This window comes from Pocillopora verrucosa, chromosome 9, assembly GCF_036669915.1.
Source record: "Pocillopora verrucosa isolate sample1 chromosome 9, ASM3666991v2, whole genome shotgun sequence".
Lineage (NCBI taxonomy): Eukaryota > Metazoa > Cnidaria > Anthozoa > Scleractinia > Pocilloporidae > Pocillopora > Pocillopora verrucosa.
Window position 1 is genome coordinate 14,554,450 of NC_089320.1, and position 27,055 is coordinate 14,581,504.

The 27,055-nt window shown below is 37.2% G+C and overlaps 1 protein-coding gene, 1 long non-coding RNA gene and 1 pseudogene across 2 annotated transcripts; all 3 read left to right on the plus strand.

Annotated features, from left to right (window-relative positions):
- The first annotated feature begins 474 nt into the window (after nt 1-474).
- On the plus strand, nt 475-5,707 carry LOC131783190 (trace amine-associated receptor 8b-like; annotated as a pseudogene).
- A 6,214-nt stretch (nt 5,708-11,921) lies between these two features.
- LOC131783186 (aldo/keto reductase slr0942-like) lies at nt 11,922-17,038 on the plus strand. Its single transcript, XM_066171909.1, has 7 exons — nt 11,922-12,163; nt 12,634-12,721; nt 13,024-13,125; nt 14,062-14,179; nt 14,721-14,775; nt 15,810-15,945; nt 16,390-17,038. Exons 1-7 carry the CDS (start codon nt 11,952-11,954, stop codon nt 16,606-16,608), a joined length of 930 nt encoding a protein of 309 aa, XP_066028006.1. The 5' UTR covers nt 11,922-11,951; the 3' UTR covers nt 16,609-17,038.
- A 990-nt stretch (nt 17,039-18,028) lies between these two features.
- Nucleotides 18,029-25,922, plus strand: LOC131783188 (uncharacterized). The gene is made up of 5 exons (XR_009340105.2): nt 18,029-18,616; nt 19,252-19,314; nt 19,547-19,792; nt 20,399-20,492; nt 25,839-25,922. It is a non-coding gene; the product is annotated as an uncharacterized lncRNA (long non-coding RNA).
- Nucleotides 25,923-27,055: the final 1,133 nt, after the last annotated feature.

The following is a 27,055-nucleotide window of genomic DNA, read 5'->3' on the forward strand; positions in this document are numbered from 1 at the left end:
GGTGAGTGTAGTTCTGAAAAGAACTGTTGTTGGTGACTGACGTTTCGACGACCTGTGCGGAAGTCATCTTCAGAGTCAAGTGGAGAGTAGTTGTCAGTCGATGATGTTATAAAGTCTGGTCTGTTGAACGTGATTGGTCTGTTTAGCCGAGATGTGATCGGCTGGAAGACTCGTGTAGAGTTTGTTAACAGTCATTGGTTGGTTTCGATCCGTCTGTTGTTATTATAGGTTATAGTAGCTGTAGTCGTGACAGATGTGGAGTCCCTGTTAGTTTCTGTAGTGTCGGTCGCCCTGTGAGTGTTTCGTCTAATGAAGTCAGTGTTGTAGTTATTTTTGTCAAAAACACGGTCAAGGTACTTGTTTTCGTCAGATAAACTGTCCGGTGTGTTGCAAACAAGTTGCACTCGTCTTGTCAATGTCTTGATAGTCGTAGCTTTGTGGGAAGTCGGGTTGTAGGATGATTCGTCAAGCAGTATGTCGGTATGCGTCGGTTTTCTGTATACTGTTGTTCGTAGTTCGTTGTTGTTTCGGCCTACCAAACAGTCGAGAAAAGGAAGCTTGCCGTCTTCTTCGATCTCCCTGGTAAACTGAATGTCGGTGTTTTGTTCGTTAAGGTGATTGTGAAAAGCGTCAATTTCGTCTTTGTGTACGGCGGTAAATGTGTCGTCAACGTAGCGTAACCAAAGCGGTATGGTTTGTCGGCAAGTTGCAAGGGCGCGTTCCTCGATGTTTTGCATCACAATTTCTGCGACAACAACGGAGACCGGCGACCCCATAGCTGTTCCGTGCAACTGCTTGTAGTGTTTCCCGTTGTACTGAAAGTAAGTCGATGTAAGGCAGAGATTAAGTAGGTCCATAATGTCTTCTGTCGGTAATGGTAGTGCATCAGTAGACTGTTGAATGGCGGTTTCAGTACACTGTAGAGCCAATTGAAGTGGAATACTGGTGAACAGTGATTTCACATCAAAAGACACAAGTTTGTAGTCGTCGGGTATCTGTACGTATTTGATAGCGTCAATAAAGTTCTCAGTAGATTGTAGTTTACGTCTCGATTTGTCAGTCAGTGGTTGCAGTATCGTCGTAAGGTATTTCGACAGTTGGTACGTCGGGGACCCACAGAATGAGATTATAAGTCGCATAGGTATCCCAGGTTTGTGTAGTTTCGGTAGTCCGTAAAATTTAGGTGGTTGTAGTACAGAGCACCTCAGTCGGTAGTAGCGTTGAGTGTCAAAGGCGTCGGTCTTTCTGAACGTAAGTAGTTTGTTGTTGAGTTTGCGTTGTAGTGCTGGCGTCGGGTCACGTTTAAGTAATTCGTAAGTTTGTTTGTCGTTAACAATTGCGTCCATTTTGTCATAGTAGTCAGTCTTGTCCATAACAACAGTAACACGTCCTTACACATTATTCCGACTAAAGAACAGTTCGCTTAAATAAAATAAATGATTTTACTTCACAAGAGTTCCAGTCAGGCCTAACACCAGAAGTTGAAGGTTAAGAGATAATCTTAAGTGTACCCGATCTTACTTTATAAGGCCCTTTGACAAAGCAATCTCGCAAATGAATTCAGGATACGCAAATTATTGGTCAAACGAGGATCAAATCCAAATAAATTTTCAATGCAAACAGCCTACCTTTCGAAAGACCTCAGGTAATTTTAGTTCAACCATGGACGGATATCTCATCGAGAATGAAGTGTTTAACTCTCTTTGGCAAGGAATACTACTTGCCTGTCGTTAAAAAATACTAACATCTAATGTACCAAGTGTATTTTTTAAGAGAATATTTGGGGGAAAAAAGGAAAAGAAAAAACGACGGACTAAACAAGGAAGCGAAGAAGGTGATCGCCCACATTTGACTTTTAAGAGGACTTCTTTTAAGAAAGTTGCCAACAGTTCGTGTCATCCTTTAGCCCGTCGAAACTAAGATCGTCTGAAATAAGTTTTACAACCGTACAGCTGATTTTCTCATTTAATTGGTTTTAGAGAAAGTTATCATCATTTGAAGTTTATGGTGGCGGGGTTTAACCTGCACGGATAGTCGTAAAGGATGAATGAAACTTTTCAGTCAAATTCATGTCGTGATTAGCAAAGAAATTAAAATATCCTCATGATTTCTGTAGTCATGATCGAATCTTTAATCGGAAACAGCTTAATTTGCTTCTTATCAGATTCAAAACTTTGACAACAGTGCCCGACATCTTCATCGCTAACTTAGTTGCTGTTAACATTCTCAATGCACTGACATCATTCTATGATAGCTGATTTCTGGTTCGTAAATAACCAACTACATCAACCCACGTGATTTACACAACAACTACAAGCGGCTGCCATTTTGAAACAAACCAAAGTGAGGATGTTAGTTTCTAAAGAAACTGTGCTGCTGTGTCGGCGAGGATATATGATAATTTGGCTTCATCAAACAAATTGATAAAGTGAATTGACCACCGTAAGGGAATGAACAGCTGACATTTCGAGCTTTAGTCGTTCGTCAGAGTGAAGGGTTAACGCTCGAAACGTCAGCTTTTTATTCCCTTACCGTAGTTTATTTACGTTTATTATCATAGAACTAAATAAATTGTGACGATAGGTTTTTGGCACACTAAATTTGACTTTGCGGGAACGTACAAAACGTGGGGGGAGGGGGGAGGGAGGGGGAAAATTAACTCGGTAGAGAACACTCGGCTAACAAGAACGGGAACTCGTCACGATTTCCTGGTACACGGAGATCTACTTCGAGTGAAATAAACCAAAGAGAGCCTCGTTTTCATGCCATGTAAACACTCAATTTAATCTCACACGTGGTTACTATGCGTGGAAAACAAAGGAAAAAGCCAAGGTAGCGGTACTTTTTGTATGGCTTCTCGCGGCCTTATACACATATGGTATGTTTACACTTGGATTGGATATTTATTTAGGCGACGCTCCAGTGCTGGTATACAGGATGACCTACTTGATTTAATTTTCGCGAGACACTTCATCATCCCTGAAATTTTGGTTCTATTCTTTTTAATGCTAATATTAGGAGTGGCCATTTGTGTTAAGGTGTGTAATCATAGAAAGCGTTTTTCGACTTTCTTCTCCGTAAAAATTCGAATCGGAAACGACGTTAAGACCGCGAGGACAATTGGTGTAACACTGTTGGCGTATTTCTGTATGAATGTGATACCAATGTTATTACACAACCTAATGAGACGCCGCGGTAGCTGGACTCACTTCCTCGCGTTCTTCCTCATGAAACTGAACAGCATGGTGAATCCTATCATTTACGCTTTGAAGACTCCAAGGTAAGTTCAGTCTGTGAGGTATGGGGTTAAAAGTTGGCTTTAGGAATTTTAGAAAGACATGTAATTCTTATCCTTACAGAGACTCATGCAAGGTTAAATCTTTTCGTCAAACTGTGTACCAGCATTGACGAATCCTGTTTTGGAATAAGCGGAGGGCGACAGCTCTATTCTAAACTGGCCTTTCTTTTTATAAATTTATGGCTGCACTAGGTGTTGCAAATAAAAGTCGCACCACTTTTATCAAAGGTATACAACAAATAAATGGCGCCTTCTCGAAACGGCCTGGTTTTGAATACAAGAAAACTAGGTCCGAAAGGCTACTCAACGAAAGGGCAACTTTATTTAATTATCGAGTTGCTTTTTACGGTAATTCAAACCCAAAATATTGGCCTTCTTTAGTTTATTATCGTTTATGGTAGAATATCTGGGAGACTATAGGAAAGTCTTGGAATTTTGAAACCTCGTAACTAGTCTTTTCTTGTGAATAACAACTCAGAAATGCCAACACATTGCTGTGTTCCTCTGTGTACGAAGAAGGGATGTCGAGTCGAAGTAACTGATGCCAATATTTCTTACTTCCGATTTCCAACCGAAGAAAACCTGAGAAAACAGTGGATTCACCCAATAAGAAGGAGTTTGGGGAAGAATTTCTCTATATTAAATTCAACCAAGATTTTCTCAAGGCATTTTATGGCTGAAGATTTCAAGACTACTCTACGCATGTGGCGTCTTTAAAAGCGGGAGTAGTGCCTTCAATTTCTGCGTGGAAACGAATTTCTCCACGAAAACGACCTCCACCTACTCCTCGTTTAACAAATAGGATAGAAATTTTGATTTAGAAGCTACAGGAAGAAAGCCTGGAAATTGTATGAACTCTTATCATAAATATGTAAATATTGTTTCAATTGGACATAAACATCTTTTCGAGTGAACTGCACTTTGTGTCTCACAAGCGAGGAATGATCTAATCTGTTTCATAATTTATACGCATGCACAGAGATGTTGATGAGATTGGTGATGCTAATTTCTGTTATTTTAGGGCCATCTTGTTTTAGTCACTATCACTGTCCATTGCCATGTAATTATAGGATCTTGCATATTACACAACATGGCACACACACACACAACACACTTGATTTACAATGCCAAACTGGCATAGTAAAAGGAATTACTCCTCCAAAAATTAAAAAGTTCTTTACCTTTAGGGGATACCCAGGGGAAGTATGTCTTCAATGGTGAAACTCTTGTCAGCCATTATAGAGTCCCCTGTAGAAAAACGGAGGTTTAGAAAACCACTGCGCCCAACCATTTCCTGTCTGATATGCTGCCTATGTACAACTGTCCAATAAATGTGAAGGACCCCTTAGGCGAAATTCCTTCCTGATCCCTTCAAAGTGGTTTGATGCTTACAAGAACTAAACAGTTAACTTTTTAAAAGAAGACTACTTGGCATAGTTTGCCAAGTTTTAAGAAAATGAATTTGATCCATGTGATAAAAATTTGACTGACAGTCGACTGAGAAATATGAAATAAGTTGGCTAAATGTTGTTCACCAAAACCTTGTCTGAGTCTACAGATTGTGAGAAAAAACTCATCTAATGGTTGTAAAAATCTTGGCCTTCCCTGTTTCCTTAATTTCTCACTATCACTATTAGACTTGAAAGTCTCTTTACCAGGTAACCAATAATTGATATTTTCTCTATTAGAACAAGAGTCCAGGATTTCAAATAAAGCCATCATCGTTTGGAAGTTTGGAAAAACAGTGTAAAATATTAGAAGTGAAGAGTTTGTTTGGATATTTTCAAGTGAAAACAATAGAGTTTTCATTTTTCTTCCAGCAACGAAACTTCTTTCTTGTTTTTGGTTAACAATTCAGCAATCTGGTCTTCTAGTTCATAAATTTTGGTATCTTTTACGGATTGACGCTCGGTGAAATAAGAGTCCGGTTCTGTCACCAAAGGTTCTAAATCAATTGCTGTTGTTGTCGATGAAGATGAAGATATCGCACTTGGAATTACGATAGAAGTTCTTACAGTTTTCAGATTTTCTTCCTGTAGCTTCTCAATCAAAATGTCTTTCCTATTTGTCAAGCGAGGAGTAGGCGGAGGTCGTTTTCGTGGAGAACTTCGTTTCCACGCAGAAATTGAAGGCCCAATCCTGGTTTAAAAAGTGGTCTTGAAATCATCAGCCTTAAAAAGCTTTAAGCAAACCTTGATTGAATCTGATAAAGAGAAATTCTTCCCCTTCCTGCTTTTTTCGTGTAGTATATCCTTCAACTTTTAAACTGATAATGTACAGTAGTAGGGGCATATAATCCAACGATGGAAACAGTTTGTTCACTTATGTTTCAACAGGTTCCGCAGAGCTCTGGCACTCCTACTGAAAGAACCACATGGAAAATCAGAACCCAATATGAACTCAATATGAACTCGACAGCTGGTTGGAACTTAGCCCCGTTCACAAGAGTCTACTGGACTACACCTAAGAAACAATCAGTAGAGTCGTTTGTCTAACTATTTAATCACTTGCCTCACTTTTGTAGTATTTACAGATGTGCAAGAGCTACTCTACTCACATGGAAAAGGAAGCTTAATTTTTATGGATTTTATGCTAGTATAGGAAATAATTTGATTAGTCTTTGCTACGTTATAATCAGAAAAAGTCAGTCAAGTCCTGTAGCTAAGATGGTTTGAGACGGACGAATGTGACATCGAGGAAACAAAACTTTAAATTTCAATGTGGTGAATTTTTCAACCCTCGTAATGTTTTGCTGAAAGCTGAAACATGCCGGTACCCTCCAAATGTTTTTTCATCAACGTTGACCGGGGAGGGGGGGGGGAGGGGAGAAAATTGCTTCCACAATTGTCATAAGGATTTTAGCTGTTCGTCTTCTTTGCAAAGCAGCAATTAGTTTTACTGTTACATTGAAATAGAAGAGAGACAACAAGGTTAATTAAAATTGATAATGAGTAATAGTAATAACAATAATGGCACATCGCAACCAACCCAAAATGTTTTTAATAAAGTTCCCTAAAGGATAAGGAATGAGAAGATAAGAAACATTGCTTGCAACCTAACCTACATAAGAATAATTCAGCCACATAAAACTAGCCACTAGCAGTTGAATTTTACGCATACATGTAAGCTAGCTGCGGGTGTATTAAAAGGTTAACTATTCTTTATTTGAATATAGAGCGACTATTAAAGGAGAGATAATTCTAGACATGAGCAATTTAATGAACCAAGATAAAATCTAAAACATTGTGGAGGTAAGTTCTTCTTTAATAAAATCTCATTTTGATGCCGTAGAAAGAGAGGGTCTCTCGTTTCATGGACTGCCGTCAAATTCTAAAAGTCTTCTCCCTTGTTTGAATCACGGAAATGAAAAGAGATCGCGATCTTTCAAAGGCAATCGCCATATCAAAATCTGCAGCGAACACTTCACTTTGGATGATTTTATTAATCAACACTCCAGTAAAAAACGATCGAAGGCCAATGCAGTTCCTTCGATGTTTTTGTTTTTTAAAGAGAAACAGAAGAAGGTTCAACTGGTGAAGAGGTCTGCTTTAGAAAAGCTGGATCAAGGCAGAGCCAAAGAAGAAGAAGCAACGGATACGGTAGTAATGGTAGTATCTTTATTTACACTCGATAAAAAATCTTCAGTAAAAACAGTAGCGTCCAGATCTATCTATTTACAAAATTAAATTGGTTAAAATTATCAAAATACTGTACAAGATTGCCGAGTGAGAATCCCAATGACTCAAATACACAGTTAATTCGCTTTTTAAATTCACCTATTGATCTGATTTCTCTAACGTTCTCAGGTGATGAGTTCACATAAGAGAACCGCTGGAACTAAAACTGCGTTTTAAGTTATTAATACGTGGCCTTGGCTGCGTCAGTTTACCAAAAGAGTTACGCAAATCATAGTTTGTGCTTCGCTCGTTAAATAGGTCCCGCAAATTCATTGGAGCTTGGCGTTTGGGGATTTAAACATCATTATCGTCTTTTGTTTCTTTGTCCTTATTTCTAGTCGCTCCCAATTAAGTATTTCGAGAAGCAGGTTTTTGCTAGTATCGTAATCGGCCTTTAAAATTGCTCTGGCTTCTCGGTTCTGTAATTTTTGTAGTTAATTGCTTAACTGAGTACTTAACATGTCCCAAACGAAGGTACAGTGATCAAAGTGAGGTTGGATCAGGGTGTTGTTAACTGGTATGGCAGTAGATTCGGAAGTTAGAGGCCTGATACGTCTAAAAAAAACCTATTGCGGAAGATACCTTTCTACAAATTTCGTCAACATGCTAATTAAATACCAAAGTAATTACGCGAAGTCATATCAAAACTTGTCGGTGTTAAAATTCTTAAAAATGCGAGTTTCAACAGAGCAGTACGAATCAACACGTTCATAGCGTGTTTTTATCGTCATGAACACAAATGAATGATTGCAAATACCAAGATGAACCAAGACCAATCAGTGTTCGTGATATCGGTGTAATCCTGGTTGGTTCAGAAATCATTTGACACAATCCGTAAATATCAAATATGTTCGTTAAATGCGACGAAGTATGGTTGTTTGACCGATCATGCAACATGTCACAATTCAGGCCTCCGAGTAGGTAGAAATCCTTGCGTTCTAAATCAATTTTATCTACCGGGTTTTCAAATCGATTAACAATTTCTTTTTGGGAACTTGGCGGTCTATACCATGCATATGCTTATTAAAAAAGGCCTGGAATGCGGTCTGGTGATTTCGATAACAAAACTTTCAAGTTGGTCATCTTTGAAGGCCTCCCAAACACGGTACTTTATGTTGTTTCGTAAATAAACACATGCACCGCCATTATATCTCCTGTTCACGGTACTGTCCCTTCTAGCGACGTCAAATACCGGTAGATTTATTTCTGAATCACTGATGTAACTATCAAGCTCGGTCTCATTGATCGCTAATACATCGAGTTTTGAACTACTCATAAATATCTTAAGGTCGTCAATATGGGCGAGTAAAACTATTTATAATAAGTGATGCCATGACAAAACCGCGACCAAATGCATTAAATTCCGGTTTCGATGGTTTACCCTTATTGCCGCAGGACTCCCTGGAAGACATACACTCATTAGATTCCCACTCGACAATATTCTAATCTCCTCTTAAATACTTAATAAAGTTTGACGCCAGACGAGCAGTCCTCTGGTGTTCAAGAGGAGACCACTTCTATTCAGGTCGTGATCGACAGAGATATTTGAATGGTCGACATATCCCCAGAAATTCTGGTTGCAGAATTTTCTTAGTATCTTGTCTAAGCTAGATACTTTAACGCCTGATTCTCGTTGTCAGATCTTGAAACAAGGTCTGATGTCGTCAGTTCAGCTGAAGATTCTTCGTTTATCATGTGGGTTAAATTACTAATGTCCTCACCACAATCACGCAGGGAAGTCTCTGAAGGTCGAAGACTGTTAGTGCCAACATGGATTACAATTTCGTCCGGGTTTTTCCGTGATATAGATTTAATATGGTCTCTCATGTCCTGCATAGAAAAACCTGGAAATGAAGAAATTTTTACTTTAGCAGTACCGGATATTTTACCCCCTTGTAGATTCTTCAAGATGGAGTCTTCTAATATGAAAACTTCTCTTTGCTTGCGTTGTGTAGTCCCGGCTCCATCATCTGTATTTGTATTTGTTCGTGCAGTATCTGGTTGGCTTGCTGACGAATTTTACGCTTGCGAACGTCTCCTATTAACCTTTGTGTCTGTCGAAGGCAGAATAGAATCATCCTAGGGCCCCGTATCGACACGGTTGTTATGAGGTCGTGTGACCGATGGGTTTTGATACGATTCTTTGGAAACTATTTGGAGTGCTCGTTTGAGCGAATCTCTTTCCTCTCGAGTACCTATTAATTCCTTCTGTGGCTCGAGGCAGCGAACTCTGGTGGCATGTAACTCATGTTGAGGCTTGGTTATCTTTCTTTGTAGCAGCAAGTTCTTGCAAGGTATTCGAGGTATTTGTACTTTGCAAACAGTGCATGCAGCTCTAAATTTTTGTGATTTAGGCTCGCAATTCTTTAATTTCGCTCAGAACGTCAGTAGGAATATATATGAGGAGGATTATATCTGTAGTTCTACCTTCCTGCCTCTTCCAGCTGGCATTCCAAAGGTGATGGCTTTGCTGTAGTTAAGCCTACCAGTCTTACGCTTGTTAGCCACCAGCCACTTCAAATATGCCTCAAGGGTTCTTCTTTTTAATGAAGCAGCGACAGCATGAGCACGCAAATAGGACGCGGAGTACCCTTGGCAGTCCTTACAGGCTACCTTTCCGTTAGGGTACACGAAGATGATATGTGGCTTCGTGGGCTTTGATTTTGAGGGAATGATGAGGGTGTCGTATGCTGAGGCTGCCAGTAACTCTGTTACTTTTCCTTCCTTTAACAATGCTTCTCCTTTGTCCGCAATGAGCTATAAAACGTCTGGGGTAATCCAGTCTACCTCAGCAGAAAGAATCTGCTGGAAAACAGCAGACTCGCCTTCCACTAACTTTTTGTTCACAGAAGCTACACTGTTAGGAGAAGTTTCTTGAAGAACAAGGTGGTGAACGCGCCAGAGGGCTTCTTTTCTCTGGTCGTTTGTCATCTTGGCCCATTTGTCGCCTGTAACAACTAGGTGGCGGAACTCTGGACGAAGTTGGTACTCTCCTTTGTCCAATACAGCCAATTCCAGTTCTTGCCCCAGGCTATTCACTAATTTCTCGAGGGTCTTTACTAGGGTGTATTCGTCAATTTTGGCAGTTCCGCGTTCACCCTTTACGCAGTCCTGAAGGACACCGTTTTTGCGTTCATATCGATTGGTTGTGAATTTGTCTGGTGGGCAACCGAGGCCAGCTCTCTGACGGACGGGACTAATAACGCTGCGTATGAATCCTTCGGTTTTTTTCAAGCCAAACCAAGCGTGGAAGGCTTTTCCAATTGAGTGGAGCGATGATCACTTTTCCTCCTGACTTTCAAATAGGCCAATATATTGTTCTGCACTTCCTGCTTCTGACAGTCCACTCCCAAAAATGCTGCCTATCTTTCTTCCAAAAATATTATCCTTTATACTCTGCTTACTCTCTCCTTTAATGTCCATAGACACAAAGTTTGTGTCTATATTTTTGTGAAGGTAGATTTCGCAAAGCAGATGAGTAGCTCTTTCGTAGGTTTCGTTAAAACCCAACGCCTTTTCGTCATCTGTCCCGAAAGCCATTAGATTCTTCAGTTTCAAGAGACTTCAGGGTCCCACCAAAGAGCGAATACGTGGATTGTGTCTTCTTTTCGTGTAGAAGCACTGGGCCAATCATTGTTGGGTGTTTACCGTCTTCACTGCGAAGAACTATGAGATGCTGGTATGAGATCGGTGTGACATTGTATGGACCAAAATCAAACGTTGGGTCCACGGTTAAAGGCCAATACTCCACCGGATTACACCAGAATCGCTTCAGATCATCCAGCTGTCTGTTCGTTCCCACGACGCAGAAAGGCTCAGCTCCAACTCTGACTCACAAATAAATGCAGTCTTTGGGTCCCTTCCTTGGATCTTGCTCTTATTTAGTAACATATACCACGGGTCAGAGGGTCTTCCTGCGCCTGACATGTTTTTAGGGTAACTTCCTTTGCTGATAGCTTTACGCCTTGCCATATCTTTTACTTGCTGTCGATTTCGCAGAACCTGACTTAATCCCACACAGGACTGTAGACCACCAAGGCCATCTGTTTATTACGTGATGGAGGGCTTCTTTAGGTTTCATTTCCCCTGCGACAATTTTCAGCTGATCTCTTGTGCGAACATATGGCATCTTTTTTTTCTTGGAATTCCCTTGAGGCATTTCGGAATAGGATGTTCCTGGCCACTCTTGAAGGTGTACTGTACAAGAAAGTATCTGTGCAGTTGTCCTCCAGGGACTGCAACGAAAACTAAATAGTGAGACTACAGACATTTTCAATCCAGCACACTTTCAATGCAAACTGGTTTACAGTACTCTACTTTCTGAAATGTATCATTTTTTATTAAATACGTTTGACTCCTGACAATATGAAAATCTCCCTTAAACTTAAGTCCATACAAGTGATGGAGAGGTTACAGAGGAGAACTAAAAAAAAGGTTGTCGCGCCTAAATCACGTTCCATGAATGGCAGAGGGTTATTTATATAAAAAAGGTTTTGATACGCTATAAGCCTTAATGGTTCCATTGAAAGTGTCCTTGTTGCTTGCATATTTTCCAGGTTCAGCCTGTTATAAACAGAATATTAAGATAGCAGCTTCCACCTGATAAGTTTGAATATTCTCATTACCTGTTTGCTGAAGAATGTGTGGATACTGTAGGGAGAAGTTTTATGTTAATCACTTCTGGGAGTTAAAGGGTTAACAGGGTTTTGTAAGTTTTGAAGTTGGAGGGAAGCTATTAGAGACAAGGCAAGCAGGAAATACTGTTGATGTCTTCATTTTCAATTTGAATGAAGTTGCCTTCCTGTAGGGTCTATTAGTTTTTGCAATGGGAGGGGCTCAAACTAGCACCTCTCTCGGTAATGGAGCATGGCAAGGTTTTCACAATTTTTTTTTTTTGACTTTTCAAATTATCTCTTTCTTATTGCAACAAATTAATATTGAGTATGTTAAATGTTAACTTAATGTGAGGTTTTTGTATGATTGGTTTTACTGGGTACTCCTACAGGACATGGAAATCCAAGAAAGGTGAAGTAGGACAGGCAGTCAGGCTTGCTTTGCAGTATGGGTACCGACATATTGATTGTGCACATGTTTATCAAAATGAAGACGAAATAGGGGAGAGTCTTACTGAGGTGTTTAAAGAAGGAAAAGTGAAACGTGAAGATATCTTCATTACATCAAAGCTCTGGTAAATAATAAGTTTCTAAACTTTCACTATTTGTTCAATGGGTGGATATCATTATCGGCTGGATAAATCTTTATCTGGTGGATGGTGCAGTATGTTTTGTAAACACTTATCTGCTGGATAACAATTTATCAGTCAGGTAGAGTTATCCATCCTTTGAACAACTGGGCTCTGATGTTTATTTCTGATATGCGCTGTAAGTAGCTGTAATGTTTGGCAAGGCATATGGTAATGTTGCATGAATTTGATGGTTTTGATTTTTGTCATGGATATTAGTTATCTTAGAGTGTTGTTTATGCTTCTTAAAGCTTTCACAAATAACCCATGGGTAAGATTTCACTATTGTAGACATGGTGTGACACAGTTCATTAGATTAAATGCTTGATTTAAAGGAATAACTTCCAAGAAATAGTATTATGACTTTTACTGGTTTATACTGCAGTTTTATCTTGATTATTTTGTTTAAAAATCAGGTGCAATAGTCAGGCACCTGAGGATGTTTTACCAGCATGTGAGATAACGCTGAAAAATCTGCAGTTGAAGTATTTGGATTTGTATCTTGTAAGTATAAAACTTATCCAGACTATGCTTTCCCCCCTGTCATTTTTCTTGGTAAAGTTTTTTTTAAAATCTTCATGTATAATGCTATGAGGGATTTTCCTTCTAAATGCTAATTTCTACCAGACTCAGTAGAGATCTATATGTATCTATCTTTATTTATCTCAATATGAAATGTTAGTCTGGTCTCAAACTTGTAAGATTTTATTGAATCAATCCCTAACCCAGTGGAACAAGCCCTTGAGCATTTCTGAAGAGGCGCCCCCTTTAATATTCCAGTGTTAATTTCAACAATTTTTCAATAGATCCACATCCCCCTTGCTTTCAAAAAAGATGTCCCTTTTCCTCACTCCAAGGCAGAAGGGGTGATAGGTTACTCACCCGAAGGCATGGCCAAGACTTGGCAGGTAAGGCTACTCATAATAGTATAAGTGTGTTGGTATCATTACTAACAATGCTTTGATTTGACCAAGTTTGGCTGAACTGAAAATATAAACTATATGATCCCACCTACACTGTAATAGGAGTGATATCCTTTATTTGTGAGTGCATGTGTGTGTGCAACATTGAGCTTTCTCTTACATCGTATGAGAAGGACATGTCTCTAGAAGATTCTCTTGTTAAAGCACAACTTTCTTCACTTTAATCACACAACAGCATTATAGGATTTAAACACAGTAAGGATCTAAGTGACAATATTACAACACCACAACTATCTGGTACCCTATGCTCCAGGCATTCTGCAAAAAACCCAAGCAGGAGTTGATATTAAACCTTTAACTCCCCAATCAAATTTGTAATTCTTGTTACTGTCAACCACACAATTCATCATCTCCAAATGGATATTTAATTTTCTCTATAATTTCTTATTGTTTATCTGGTTGATATTTTATTAATATTGTGAGGAGAAATTATGTCTCGGTCACTCTTGGGAGTTAAAGGTTTAGCCTTTAACCCCAAGAGTGAGTAGCAGCTAATTTCTCTGTCCAGTGTAACTGCTAAATCAAACTGCAAGGTCATAAGTATAAAACCAACTATGCATGGGAGTTCTGGACTGTTGATAAAATTCTCCTCATAAGCACCAGAGGAAATGTATAAAGAACAGTATGGAGAATATGTATTCTGATATCAGGGTGTAAAGGGTTATAGAGCATAGCCACTTTGGTCAGAACCAGTACTGTCAGTTCTCAGGACTGGTCCATTTTATATTCAGATGGTAGAGCCTTAATAACCTTTGAAGGAGGAGATGTACAAAGTTGTAGCCTTGTGGAATTTGATGAAAATAACATGCTTTGGCCAGTAATATAATGTAATAAATGTTTTTCCTTTCTACCACTTAAAAGGCAATGGAGCAGCTGGTGGACAAAGGTCTCTGTAAAGCTATTGGCATCTCAAATTTTACAATTAAGAAGACAAAAACTCTTTTGGAAACTGCCAGAATAGTTCCAGCTTGTAATCAAGGTATGCTGGTGTTTGATATTTTTTTATTTGCCTGTTTTTTAAGATTAAATTACATTTATTTTCTCATTTGTATGATGGAGGTTTGGCTGGGCAGTTTTTGTTCAAGGAAGAATTCATCCCTAATAACAGATATAACTTTCTCAATACAAGGCAAATGAAATCTCTGTTTCTAATTAGTGTCATTCTCTCTCTAAATTGTTATCTTCAATGAGTTCCCCCTCTACCCCCCTATAATCAATATTAAAGCAAGTTGCAAGCTTGTTAATCATAGATGTACATTTTTTCAAAGTTTGTAACTCTTCTGTCAGATGTGCAAAATTCAGTTTGTTCAGTTAATTACTATCATTGCAACTGTCTTTAAAATTAAGTTTGGAGGTTTAACAGAAAGTGTACAGTAATTTTCTATTTTTTTTTTCAATATGTGTTGGGAATTCAAGAATACAATCTTTTGTACAAGATGGGTGGTGTCTGCCTTATTTTTCATGCATCTTATGTACTTTGCCCAAAATTTGATTTTTCCCTTCTGTGATTTGTCTAACAGTGGAATTACATCCATATTTACCTCAGCCACAACTATTGAAGTTTAGTGCTGACAAAGTTTAGTTCATAATTGAATGCATTAAGTCTATTTGATGACTTGTGATTACCTTTTCTTGAACTTCAAAGACAGAAAAGCTGATTTCCTGATCTCTAACCTCATTACAATTTAAATATAGTGCACTGTTGGTATAGTGAAATATCTTGGAAAATTGATAAGCAGACAAACAAGAACATAAGGGCATTAAAGTTTTTCAAAATTATCTTACATGTAAGTGTGAACAAATATGTGGCATTCTTCCTGTGTTGTGCTGGCACTGTTCACATAGGAATGGAGGCTCCTCTGATCACTTGGCTTTCAGGGATTATTGTTTGAGTGTATAAAATATTGGGCCTTAGTTAACAGTTATTCACCAAAGTTGAAGTGAATACTGTTGAATTATCCCCAAGACGAAGTTGAAGGGATTATTCAACAATATTTATCAAGCCTGAGGTGAATAATTGGTTTAGTATAATTGCTTAGGTGCTTTTGAGTTCTGTTGAAACTTTTTTGCTGTTGAAACCATTCTGTTACAATTTTTTTTTATTACTTGTATTGAGAAAAGAAGCCAGTTTCCACTCGAATTTAACAGGTTTACTAAATTCAATCAGTGAAAACTTCATATCTTTCTTTGGAAAAGTATTTTGCCAAACTCAGTAGCATCTTTTGTGCTCTTCAAAATTGTATTTTTTCTGTTGCTTTAGTCACTTCCTCAGTAAAAGGCGAGGCAGCCATTTTGAAATTTAGCCTTCTCCCCGCCACTATTCCCCTACTATAATCACCTCGCGTAAGGTGATTATAGCGTTATATGATGCAATCAATGACTAATCAGACTGTGCGCATCTCAATAATCTCCAGAGCACAGATTGTCCTGAATTTAGCCTGCCACAAATTATAAATATTAATGTATCATGTTCACTGTTTTGTATCATTTGTATACTACTGTTACAAATACTTTATAGATTGCTGTACAGTGAGTCTCCAATTCTTCCAGTTTCCCTCTGGATACTGATATGTTATTTGGTACGATTAGGAATATTGTTTATGCATTTTAGGCATTGTTGTGACGGCATACTCTCCTCTGGGCTCTCCTGATCGTCCTTTTGCCAACAAAGATTCTGAACCTGTGATACTGCAAAATCCTGTGTTGAAGAAAATCGCTGAAAAACATGGCACCACTTCTGCTTTGGTGAGTTTCCCTCTTCTTCTGCTGTTCACAAGTATAATCTATAGAACTCTACTTTGCTGTGGCTTATGGATAATTGGCCCAATTATTCAGTATCGTAAACCTTAATCTCTCAAATGTGATTAAAATAGAACTTCTCCTTACACTTTTAACACATTTTCTACCAAATTCTTGGTTTTTGATTCTCTGGAAAAATTGACGAAGAAATTCATTTTATTAGATCGCTCTTGCCTTTTGAATATGTTTTATGTGAATATTATAACGTGAAGGGTTTTTGTGAGATGTTCTAATCCAAAGAAAAACAAGAGCTGGCATGAAGCAGAGCATTATAGTGTGAGGTGTATAAGTTTTTAAGCTATTTTAAAGCTATTTTTGTGTGGGGGGGGGGGGGGCTTTTTTGGGATTTTAAGACTTAAAAGTTCTTATCTTTATTTGTTTGGAATACAGATCGCTTTAGCCTGGGGTATCAAGCGTAACACTCCAGTCCTCCCAAAAGCCGTCTCTGAAAACCACATCAAAGAGAACCTTGAAGCACTTCATGTAAACTTAGATGAGGATGACATGAAAGCGATTGAGAATATTGCAATACGCCACCGTTATCTCATGCAGGCGTGGATGTTCCAGCCGGAGGAAGTTCCTGAGAATTACTGGGATGGCGAAGAATGATTGGCTACTGAACAACAACTTACGGATAGCTTCATGAGTGAAATTTATAGGACAGCATGCAATTATTGTGAGATTTTTTCAATTTTAGAGCAGCGATTAATTTTTGTGTTATTTTTCTCATTTATTGGAAGGAAAATTGACTTCTCGCGCTTGAAAAAAATATATCTCGTACTTCAACCTTTCTTCGTAGATATTGGTTAAGGGCACTAGATGTTATAAATGATTCAAACAACAGGTTTTTTTTAAGAAACTAGTCTCTCGAATCGCCACGAGTTTACTAATGGACTGCCGGGCTGGCAGTAAGTTTGTAACATTCTTCTTTTTGAAGAATAATTTAGTGTTTGTTATTTGCCTTCTAGAAAGTGAAAGGTAGATTATAAACACCTTGGATTTTATGAAGAGTAACCAAATATATATTAAATTAGGGTTATGATGCAGTTTACTTTTATGACTATCCTACAAAAACAAGACTTTGTCTATTAAGTAACATGTTATCCTTCTACATAATTTCCCGATTAAGTCAAGACAAGACACTTGTTTTACCTCCTAGAAGAAGTAAAGAAGCTTTGCCTCGAAGCACACGATAGCTAATGCTTTACAAACTCATTAAAAGAACGCACTTTTTACTCACGGTTTTCATTAACGTGAAACCTCCTTCCTTCACGTTGAAAACGGCAGAGAGCAAACGGCGTCAAATATGGCGGAAAAAAATTGTTCACCTGGTCATCTTTGTCTTTGTCTTTTGCCGTGAAAGTCATGGTTAACCTCCCTCTTCGCTTGTTTGATCACTGAATTGTCCTTTTCGACGAAAAGGAAACAAAATCCTTAAAAGTTTACTCAGTTGTAGGGCATATACGTCATGCGTCATTATGTGACTATGAAGTCATTGTAATTAGTGATTTGACGTAATCAACTTAATGAAGTCATAAAAATTTAACGAAGCTATTATCAAACCAATCAAAACTATAACAGAATTCTCGGACATGATTGATTATCAGTCCGATTTGAGCACTAACTGGACAGCGTAGACATCATGCCTGTGTAATTATGCACCGTTGTGCATTTCACTGAGTTGTTTCTTATGAAAACGTATAACCGATGGTTGGTTTCTTTCTCAAATTTTGTCATAGTTTTGATTAATTAGTGCGTTAATTTTGAGGATTTCGTTTTGCTTCTTAATGACTTCGTTAACTTAAAAGACGAAGTTAATTTCATGACGTTGTATAGTTATGACCTTGTCTAATTTTATTAATGACATCGTTAAGCTCGAAGTTATTTGTTTGACGAGATAAACATATTCCTTGCGGATGATCTCTTCCGAATCTGGGTACTTTGTCTACTTTCGTTTAATTTCGGTTTTGGACAGATCCGCTACTTTTTTCACACTTTCGTCAAATTTTTGGGCACCTGCGTCTTTTTAGACGATTTCGTCTCTCTTTGGAAATTTGCATCCGTTGTTATCTCGGACTCGTGCTCCCTTTTGGGTTGTTCCTCTGGCGGTTTTTGACGAAAGGAGACTGGCAACGAACGAAAATTTAAAATGGCAGTACCCTAAGAGAGAGGAGAGAGCCTTATGGACATCGTCGATTTTACTTTGAGCCCAACTACAAAACTGATTTCAAATGTTTATTTATAGCAAAATATCCATTCAAACAATTTCTCTTCCTCCCTTCATTTTAAATGTCATCCTAGCAAACACTAGGCAAATATGAAACCCTCAGAACTTTTAGTGGTTAATATATGCAGGGAGCAAAGGGCGAGATGAACGTTGCCTCAAAAATTAATTATTCATTCATTTTTGTCTCACACCTTGAGTCCCTGTGACATGCAGTCCATGGAGTTACAGTGTTTTGCTGCTTTGAACGGAAACTCGACGTACTCTACTGCTTCCATCGCTTGTAACTGCGTCGAAAGGTATTTTGAAATGAGTGCTTCCTTACCTCAGACTCAGAAGCCCAAATTGGAGATACTGTTGTGCTTTTGCAGGATACTAGTAGCTTTAAATGAGGTGAGAGAGAAATGCGTTTTACAGTGTTCTCTTCTTCGAAGGTCCAGTCAAAATCTATATCCATGTCATTTGCTTAGCCTTTGCTTTTTATTCTTGTACTTTTACTTTTATAGTAAAGTTCATCTCAAATGCCGATTCTGAAAGTTTCCAGAGAGAGCTTCTACGTTAAAAATTTAACTCGTCGTAAAGTTGTGTTTGTCCTCTGGTTCACAGTCAAGCATTTTACGTAGCTTGTGCCTCTGTTCTTTAGGCTTATCGAGTTACCTTACACGAGTCAGTCTCTTTGAACCACTCGAGTGTTTTTTTTTACAGATTTTTGGTGAGAATGTCGACTATCTCTCACTTTCAAGGGTAAATTCAGCTTATTACAGTCATCTCGTATAGCGTGGCGATACACTAAAACTTATTTGTGTACGCGGATTTTTAATTAGGCTCATTTATTTGCAATTTTTTCAGTTTTCAGTGGTGAGTGATTTCAGAGATGGAAGTTATGTATCAGACCGAGAGAGCCATGTTTAAAATACTTATAAGCGGCGTGGTCACCTTGCTTTTTACTGCTATTCTCTAAGAGAAGGAGGATTTTTTTTCTCCATTCTGAATGATTTCTTTGTTTGGTTCGTGTTTGTTTCCTTTAGCACTGCGGTAATTTAATGACGGAAGAAGCGGGAATCACACAGACAGCGAACTTGTTGTTGAGAGTAAGTCACGGAATCATGTGAACTATCAAATCTAATTTGTACCTTCGCCGCGAATCTTGAAAAGTGAGAAGTCGGCCCTATTACTAACCATATAAACTACTCTCGTTGAGCAAAAAAAAAGAGGAAAAAAAGGAAGGTGGAGTGGGTAACGAAATTTACCAATTAATGTTTTGGTGAGAATGGAAGTTGAGCACAACTATTCAGCATCTTTCACTGTTATTCCTTTCCCTAGAGGCTATATTCTTAGCACGGACTGCCATTTCATGGGGTGCGACAACAAACTGATCATTGAATATAATGTGTAGAGATCTGCAGAATCGCGAGAAGGAAGTGAAAACTTTGATTGAAAAAGAGGATTGGAAGGCTGGAATGAGGAATGCACGGAGTGATATAAAAGATCTTGGATAAACGCGAGTTCTTCAATGTTTTGTATTGCTTGTAGTTCAAGATAACTCATGACAATTCAACAAAAAGAGAGGTGCCAAAATTCTCATTGTATGCCGCTATTGTTTGAACTATTAAACACTATTTCGTTGATCTGGCATTGTTATCTGCAAGATAAAAGTTACTAAATGTTGAGGGTAGTTACAATTATTAAAACATTGAAGAGCCCTCTTTACACCATTTCAAGCTAAAAAATGTACTTTCTGAACAAGAACAAGGATTTGTCGCGGGATTTTAGTGCAATGGTCGGGACGTGGGTAGTTTTGAAACGAACTGTTGACAATAACAATAACGTTTTGATAACTTGAGCGGCAATCTTCATCTGATTTAATGAACAAGCTGTTGTTATTTGATTGTCGATAGCCTGGTTGGTTTTGCGGAGGATCTCAAACGAGACCACCGAGGATGCTTTAGAAAACACTGACCCATAATTGACTTCTCGAATAATCCATCCAGTTGACGTCACATAAATCACCGGTGGTATAAGTTTACAACATATCAGACAGTTTATCTCACAAAAGAAAAATTAAATGAAAAAAAAAGAAACACTCGACTTTGTCTTTTTTTCGTTTTTCGTTTCTTATTTTTTTGATTATTTGTTTTGTCTCTTAAATAATCAAGTCACTTATTTCGTTTGTAGAATGGATGGACGGAGATGAAAACTGTTATTGGATAAGAGGAATGGAAACTGAGAATGGGAAACGAACAGAGAGAAGTAAAGAACTCGGCTAAACGTGAGTTTATCAATTTGATGTTTTGCTGGTAAATCAAAGAAATCCATTACAATGTAACTTGGAGAACGAGGAAAAAATCTTTAACGATTTCTAGCATGGATTCAGCATCATATAATAATGAATTAATGGATAAACACGTTAAGGTGTTGCGTTTGCCTTTCGCCCCTTCTTGCTAAGTTCCAGGAATATTCCAGATAGTAGCAAAAGTTTAAAGACTGCAAAATCAAAGCTATTATAAATTACGTTTTCTTTCGGTAGAAATATTTTCAAACAAATATAGTGCAGTGCCGAAGGAATTTTAAAAATCGTAAAACTGGATAAAATGTTTTGAGTTGAGAGGGGATCCTTCTCAACCAAATTGGAAACAGTATTATAATAAAAACTGAAAAGTTAAGCTTAAAATCGCTCAGACGTTACTCGAAAGTTTGTGGTAGAACAAAATGTAGACATAATTTCCATGTGAAATAACTCCATACACGAGGTAGACTGCTAACTTTCGTAAATATTTTCAATCTATCATTATTTATAACTTAATACCGTTTTGAGTCAGAACGTTTTTACAACAAACCTAGACATGGACTGTCTGAGATTGTGCAGAGTGAATGTTTGGCTAAAGGTAGGTCTCTGTGTGGAAAAAAACCGGTTTTTTTTTTTAAATTGAAACTATATTCGCTACGAGTCTCTATGGAACAGCGAAGATAACCTAGGAACATGTTGAACTATAATTAGCTTTTTGGAGTTTATCTAGACAAATTGCAATTTCGTACGACATAATAATGTCGCTTGTAACTAAAGCCGAACCATTCCTTATTAAGTTCAGAGTTAGACTTTCACATCGACCTAAACTAAAACGTATTTTTCAAAGCGTTTCACTGAGAAATTTGATTTGCGAGTGTTTTCAATGTGTGTTTGTTCGAACGTTTCAGAGTTTTACTCATTATTCATTCTGGAATATTTAAAATTTTGCTTTTGAAAATTTTTTTTAAATTAATTCAGGCAAAAATTTTAGTTTTCGCTTTTCCTTTTTTCAGTGATTGTTTCAGGGTCTAATAGCAAAATCAAGAAATCCTTATGATACAAAACCATTTTAACATTATTACTAGTAGTATCATAGTTATTAAAGAAAATATTTCCCTTTCTTGGGAAAATATTTCTATTATAAAGACAGCCACAACGTTCCTAAAAAATTTCTAGGGCTTTCATGAGGCTGATAAAATCACTTCTTTTTCAAAACTTTTCATCCAAAAAGTTAAATATTATTGTAAAATAAAATATTGTACCCTTAGCTCCAGAAGTTGAAACATTAATATCTTCTGTTTTTCTTTTATATATGCACTGGCCACGAGTAACATGCCGTCACCTTTCATTAAAGAACTCTTCATGCAAAGGTTAAAGATTGATCCTAAACGCACATGACACTTAAAGAAGACTACCAAGTTTACTGATGAAATTTCACAGGGAAGGTTTGAAACTTTTTTTCTTCTAAAAATGACTCTGAGTGAAATGTTTTCGGTTTTGGTTTGTTTGTCTTTGCTTTTTGTGCCATGCTTGCAAATGCAAATATAGGCCCTTTCTAGGAAGCAAATCGTTCGGAAAAATTTAACCTTCAAGGAAACTTAAGCTTATGAACACTAAGAGTGACTAGCATTTAATTTCTCCTTACAGTTTCACCACTGAATCACGCATTAAGGTCACGAGAATGAAAGAAATGATCACTAACTGAAAAAGGTCATGATTGTTTAATAAATTCTCCTTTTCAGCACCCTAAGAAATGTATGAGAACAGTATGGAGAATATGTCTACTGATGTTTGTTGCGAGGCTTTCCAGAAAGTCTTTGCTGATGAATTACTTAAGACAGTGACCGTCTCTGGGTAAAATTCCCTTACATTATAATTACCTTGAAATACTCTTAGCACGTTATTGATAACGCATTTGAGATGAAAGAGTTTTAGATATTCGTCAGAATGTGTTTGTTAAATTTTTGTACATGTATTTAAAATTTTTAAGCGTTGAATAAGCTCGTACGTTCTCTAAGCCACAGCTGTTCTTACGCCTGATTTAACAATTCATTTCCTATTGGAGTGGTTCGATTTAAGCTTAGAATTGTGGTTTTTGAGTTCAAGTCTCTTCTGATTAAAGTTCAGCTTCTTCCATGGTAAGTCTCTTTCTAATGGAGACATCCACACCTTTCTTTATTAAATTAAATTATTTTGCCTGAACGATGTTTCAATGCTCCAGTTTCTTCAGCGACATTTTCAGTTAAACCTTTCATCTATTCTAGTTAGATATTTAATCATATTGGATGATAATAGCGACGTAATATTTAAGTTAACCCTTAAAGTCCCACTAGTGACCTGAACCGAATTTCTCCTTACACTATCAGTACGATGTCAAGCAGACAAGTAATGAGAGTAGAGAAAAATATCAATTAGGGGATTATTGGTTGATCCAATTCCGAATTCTCCAAACTAACATCACATAAATTGTATGGCAGACATTAAGGAGAATTACTAATTAAATCATGGGAGTTAAAGGGTTAACAATGTATTTTTCCTTTTTGAACCTGTCATGTTGATTATTTTACATTCTCATTACAATCACACGAGACGTTCAATTTGAAGAGTTTATTTAGGATGAGTCAGTCAGCCACACTTGAGGTATATTTTCCATATACGTAAAATCTAGAAATTTCTATATACCGGAGGTAAATGTTTCTTCATTAAGACTTGATAGTGGATAAATTCCATCGTGTTTATTGAGAACTTTCACTCCATAGCCTTCCGTCAGCTAAGAACATATTTGATGACAAATTAATTTATCTCATTAACCTGTTTGAAGATTTCCTTTAAAACGTTATTATTAAAAAGAAACTTTATGCTTGAGAAAAGTTTGTATTCTCAAAAAACATTATTCGGCCAAAATGATACTTTTCTTATAGAAAGTGAAATGTTTTAGATACAATTTCAAAAAAAAATACTGATTGCAGGGTAGACCTTTGACAATTTACTTTAAGGTCATTACATATTCTTGTTAAGAATGGGACATACTTTCAATTCTTCATGATCAAGTGGTACTCCAAGACGTCGTTTTTTCCAGACAATAAATCTTGATGGAGAATTTTTTGAGCAAATGGAAAAAAGGGGAACAAAAGTTAAGTGCTTTCGGCAGGGCAAAGAAGTTATTTTAGGATGTCTGATATCTTTCTATACAAGAAAAATGATGTGCTTCCTGTCGGGAGGTAAAGGAATTTAATGATTAAGAAAAATATCGCTTTTCAACTCAAGCCGGGTATTTCTTGTGAGACCGAATGGTATTTTCCTTCTAAAAACTGAAATAATTCCCTAAGGAAAGTGTCGGTGAAAAAATTTCAAACTCATTTCGTGGAAATATTTCATATTTAACACAGATGATTAAAATCTATTGTTACTTTCAAGTAAACTTTAATAATAATAATCTAAATCTCTCAAACTACGATGAGATAATCGAGATAAATTTACATTATTTCATTTCCTAATGAAATTGTTTCTAGTGTTAACATGACTTTAAGTAACACATCCATCATCAAAGCACTTAATGTACAGGGTAATGAAAATTCTAGACTTTCGGAGTATAGGTGCCATTTGTTGCGCTGTTAAAAAAATATAATCTACCAGTGAAAGTGGAGAAGCTTAAACAACCTAGAGGTTTTAAACTCAAGAAAGACGTATTTGGTGTAAATGGTACGTTTCACAAGAAATTTTAATGCTGGAGCGTTTCGGAGAAAACTGATTCAGTGCTAAGTAGAGGTTACCACAAATGTATTATTTTCCAACAACAAAATATATGGAGAACCAAAAAACTTTACAACTCAAACAATCTCCTTTGTACAACAATTAAGAGTTTTTCGAGGTTAATTAATCACCACTGAAGGCGGAACTCAATACCTTTTTAAGAGGTAAATGTTGAATGTAATAGCTATTTGTAGTGTGAAGTTCGTGCTGAAAGCAAGCACGTAGTGTAAAAGTGTTCATTAGGTCCTACTAAACATGAAAATTTTTGGTGCCAGCTTTGCCACTTGCTCAGACGGCTTTTAAGGGGGGGTTAAATTCTGACCCATGAAATCCAGCGTGAAAACGAGGCTAAAACACATAATTCGTCATAACTTGCTCACATGATTGGGCATGATCCTCCCTGTTGATTTATGCTAATTTACATCGGTCACGTGACCTTACATTCTAAAGTAGACACCATTTAGATTGATGTGTTAATAAAACGGAAAAATCACTGAGCAAAAGTTTTGAGTTTTGCGAACATCACTTTCTTTCCTCAAGTACCAAATTCTCCTAGTATTACAGGTTAAGTGATATTTATTAAGGGCTATAGAGATTTTTTATTATGCACATTTTGCAGAGCCACTAGTTTTCCCTCAATATTTCGCAAGGGAAATCCCAACACAATTTTATTTAGGATAGCACTCATTTAACAATTTTAACCAAATATAATGCAAAGATCCTCTCGTTTTCCAGATATTGTCATGCATTTCTTACATACGTTTGATAATTGTTTGCCTCTGTGTTTTTGTGGTTTTGTGCAAGACTTCGGCGCTTAACGCGCCATACTACCCCGCTTTGTTTATCGTGGCTTCCTTTTTACTCTTTAAAGCAGAATCTTTTTTTAAAATCTCCAAGAATTTTTTCCTGAAAATTTTTTTTCCTTACGAGAAAAAAACAAATTATCGGAAAATTCTCGGTGATCTCAATCTTAATAAAACTCTGCTTCTTTAAAGATTAAAAAGAAAGAGAAAAGCGACCAACGGGGCCGGAACCCCTCCTATGTGCTTTAACAATTAAATTAAACGACGACTGGGGGGGAACCAGCCGCCGTTTAATTTATGTTGTTAAATGTGCACTACCGCTAGACCACAGAGGCTTTTGGTAAGTAAACACGGCAAAATCACACTAGAAGTAGGTTCGCTCCCATTGTCAATTAGAACAATAGGCCCCCCCCCCGTGCATGTATCACCCTTGTAGGAATTTTTAATATGAGCTTGAATTTATTTTCTACCTTTGTACAAAACATTTTTAACCGCCGTTTGATAATCGTCCTGCTCTACTCTAAATAACTTTTATTTGACTTCAAGGTAAGCTTTTCCAGCCCAAATATTTCTAGTCACTCAAGATAAAAACTCAAACTAATCAATTAATCCTACACATTTAACGCAAAAGTTAAACAAGGGAACAAGAAAAATCGTGTAAACCAAAATTGATTTTATTTTGCATTTTCAAGTGTTATTTTTACCGATGAAAGATTTGTAGATTAAAGTCCGCATGCAAGTTAAAATGGTGATCGTTTGTAATCTCTTTCAGGTATGAGCCCTGCATGACAAGGAGGAATTTCAAGACATTTACAAAAATTATAAGAATATATATGAATAAACTTTTGAGTTAAGACGTCGATTTTAGTCGTATTGTTTAATGTCACTGAAGCTGCACTAAAATTCCCTTTCTTTCAATGAAATTCAAATACAATGGCACTTTGGCAAATTTGAAAATGACTTTATACGACTAACACTGTGCAAGGCTTTCCCAATAAAAACCACATTCCTATTGCGCTACTTTGACAGATTTCTAATACGACTCTCACTTGCATCACTACTACAAGACTGAGAGATTTCTAATAGGACTATGTCACTCGCATGACTACGACTACAATTTGAGAGATTTCTAATACGACTATGTCACTCGCATGACTACGACTAGACTTTGAGAGATTTCTAATACGACTCTGTCACTCGCATGACTACGACTAGTCTTTGAGAGATTTCTAATACGACTCTGTCACTTGCCTGACTACGACTAGTCTTTGAGAGATTTCTAATACGACTCTGTCACTTGCATGACTACGACTAGACTTTGACAGATTCTTAGAACGACTCTGTCACTTGCATGACTACTACTAGACTTTGACAGATTCTTAGAACGACTCTTTCACTTGCATTACTACTACTACACTTTGACAGATTCTTAGAACGACTCTATCAATTGCACTACTACTACTAGACTTTGACAGATTTTAATACGACTCTGTTACTTGTATTACAGTTTAACAGACTTTTAGAGCGACTCTTTCACTTACACTACTACTACTAAACTTTGACCAATTTTAAAATGCGACTATTTCACGTTTACTACTTCTAGACTTTGGCAGATTTCTAATATGACTCTATCACTTGCATTACCACCACTTCACTTTGACAGACTTTTAGAACGACTCTTTCACTTGTACTACTTCTAGTAGACTTTGACCAATTTCTAATACGACTGTTTCACTTGCATTACTTCTATTAGACTTTCACAGAATTTTAATACGACTTTTTCACTTGCATTACTTCTACTACACTTTGACAGATTTCTAATACGACTCGTTCACTTGCATTACTTCTACTACACTTTGACAGATTTTTAATACGACTCGTTCACTTGCATTATTACTACTTGACTTTGACAGATTTTTGAACATTTTTATTTGCACAACTACTGAAAGTCTTTAAAACGACATTTCAATTGCACTTCTCCTGTTAGAC

Bases quoted from the DNA above. Each gene is read 5' to 3' on its own strand.
- LOC131783186 (XM_066171909.1), top strand. From the start codon at position 11,952: ATGATTGGTTTTACTGGGTACTCCTACAGGACATGGAAATCCAAGAAA. The intron at 14,180-14,720 runs GTATGCTGGTGT...TTTGTCTAACAG, and splicing joins AGTTCCAGCTTGTAATCAAG to TGGAATTACATCCATATTTA. The intron at 15,946-16,389 runs GTGAGTTTCCCT...TTTGGAATACAG, and splicing joins ATGGCACCACTTCTGCTTTG to ATCGCTTTAGCCTGGGGTAT.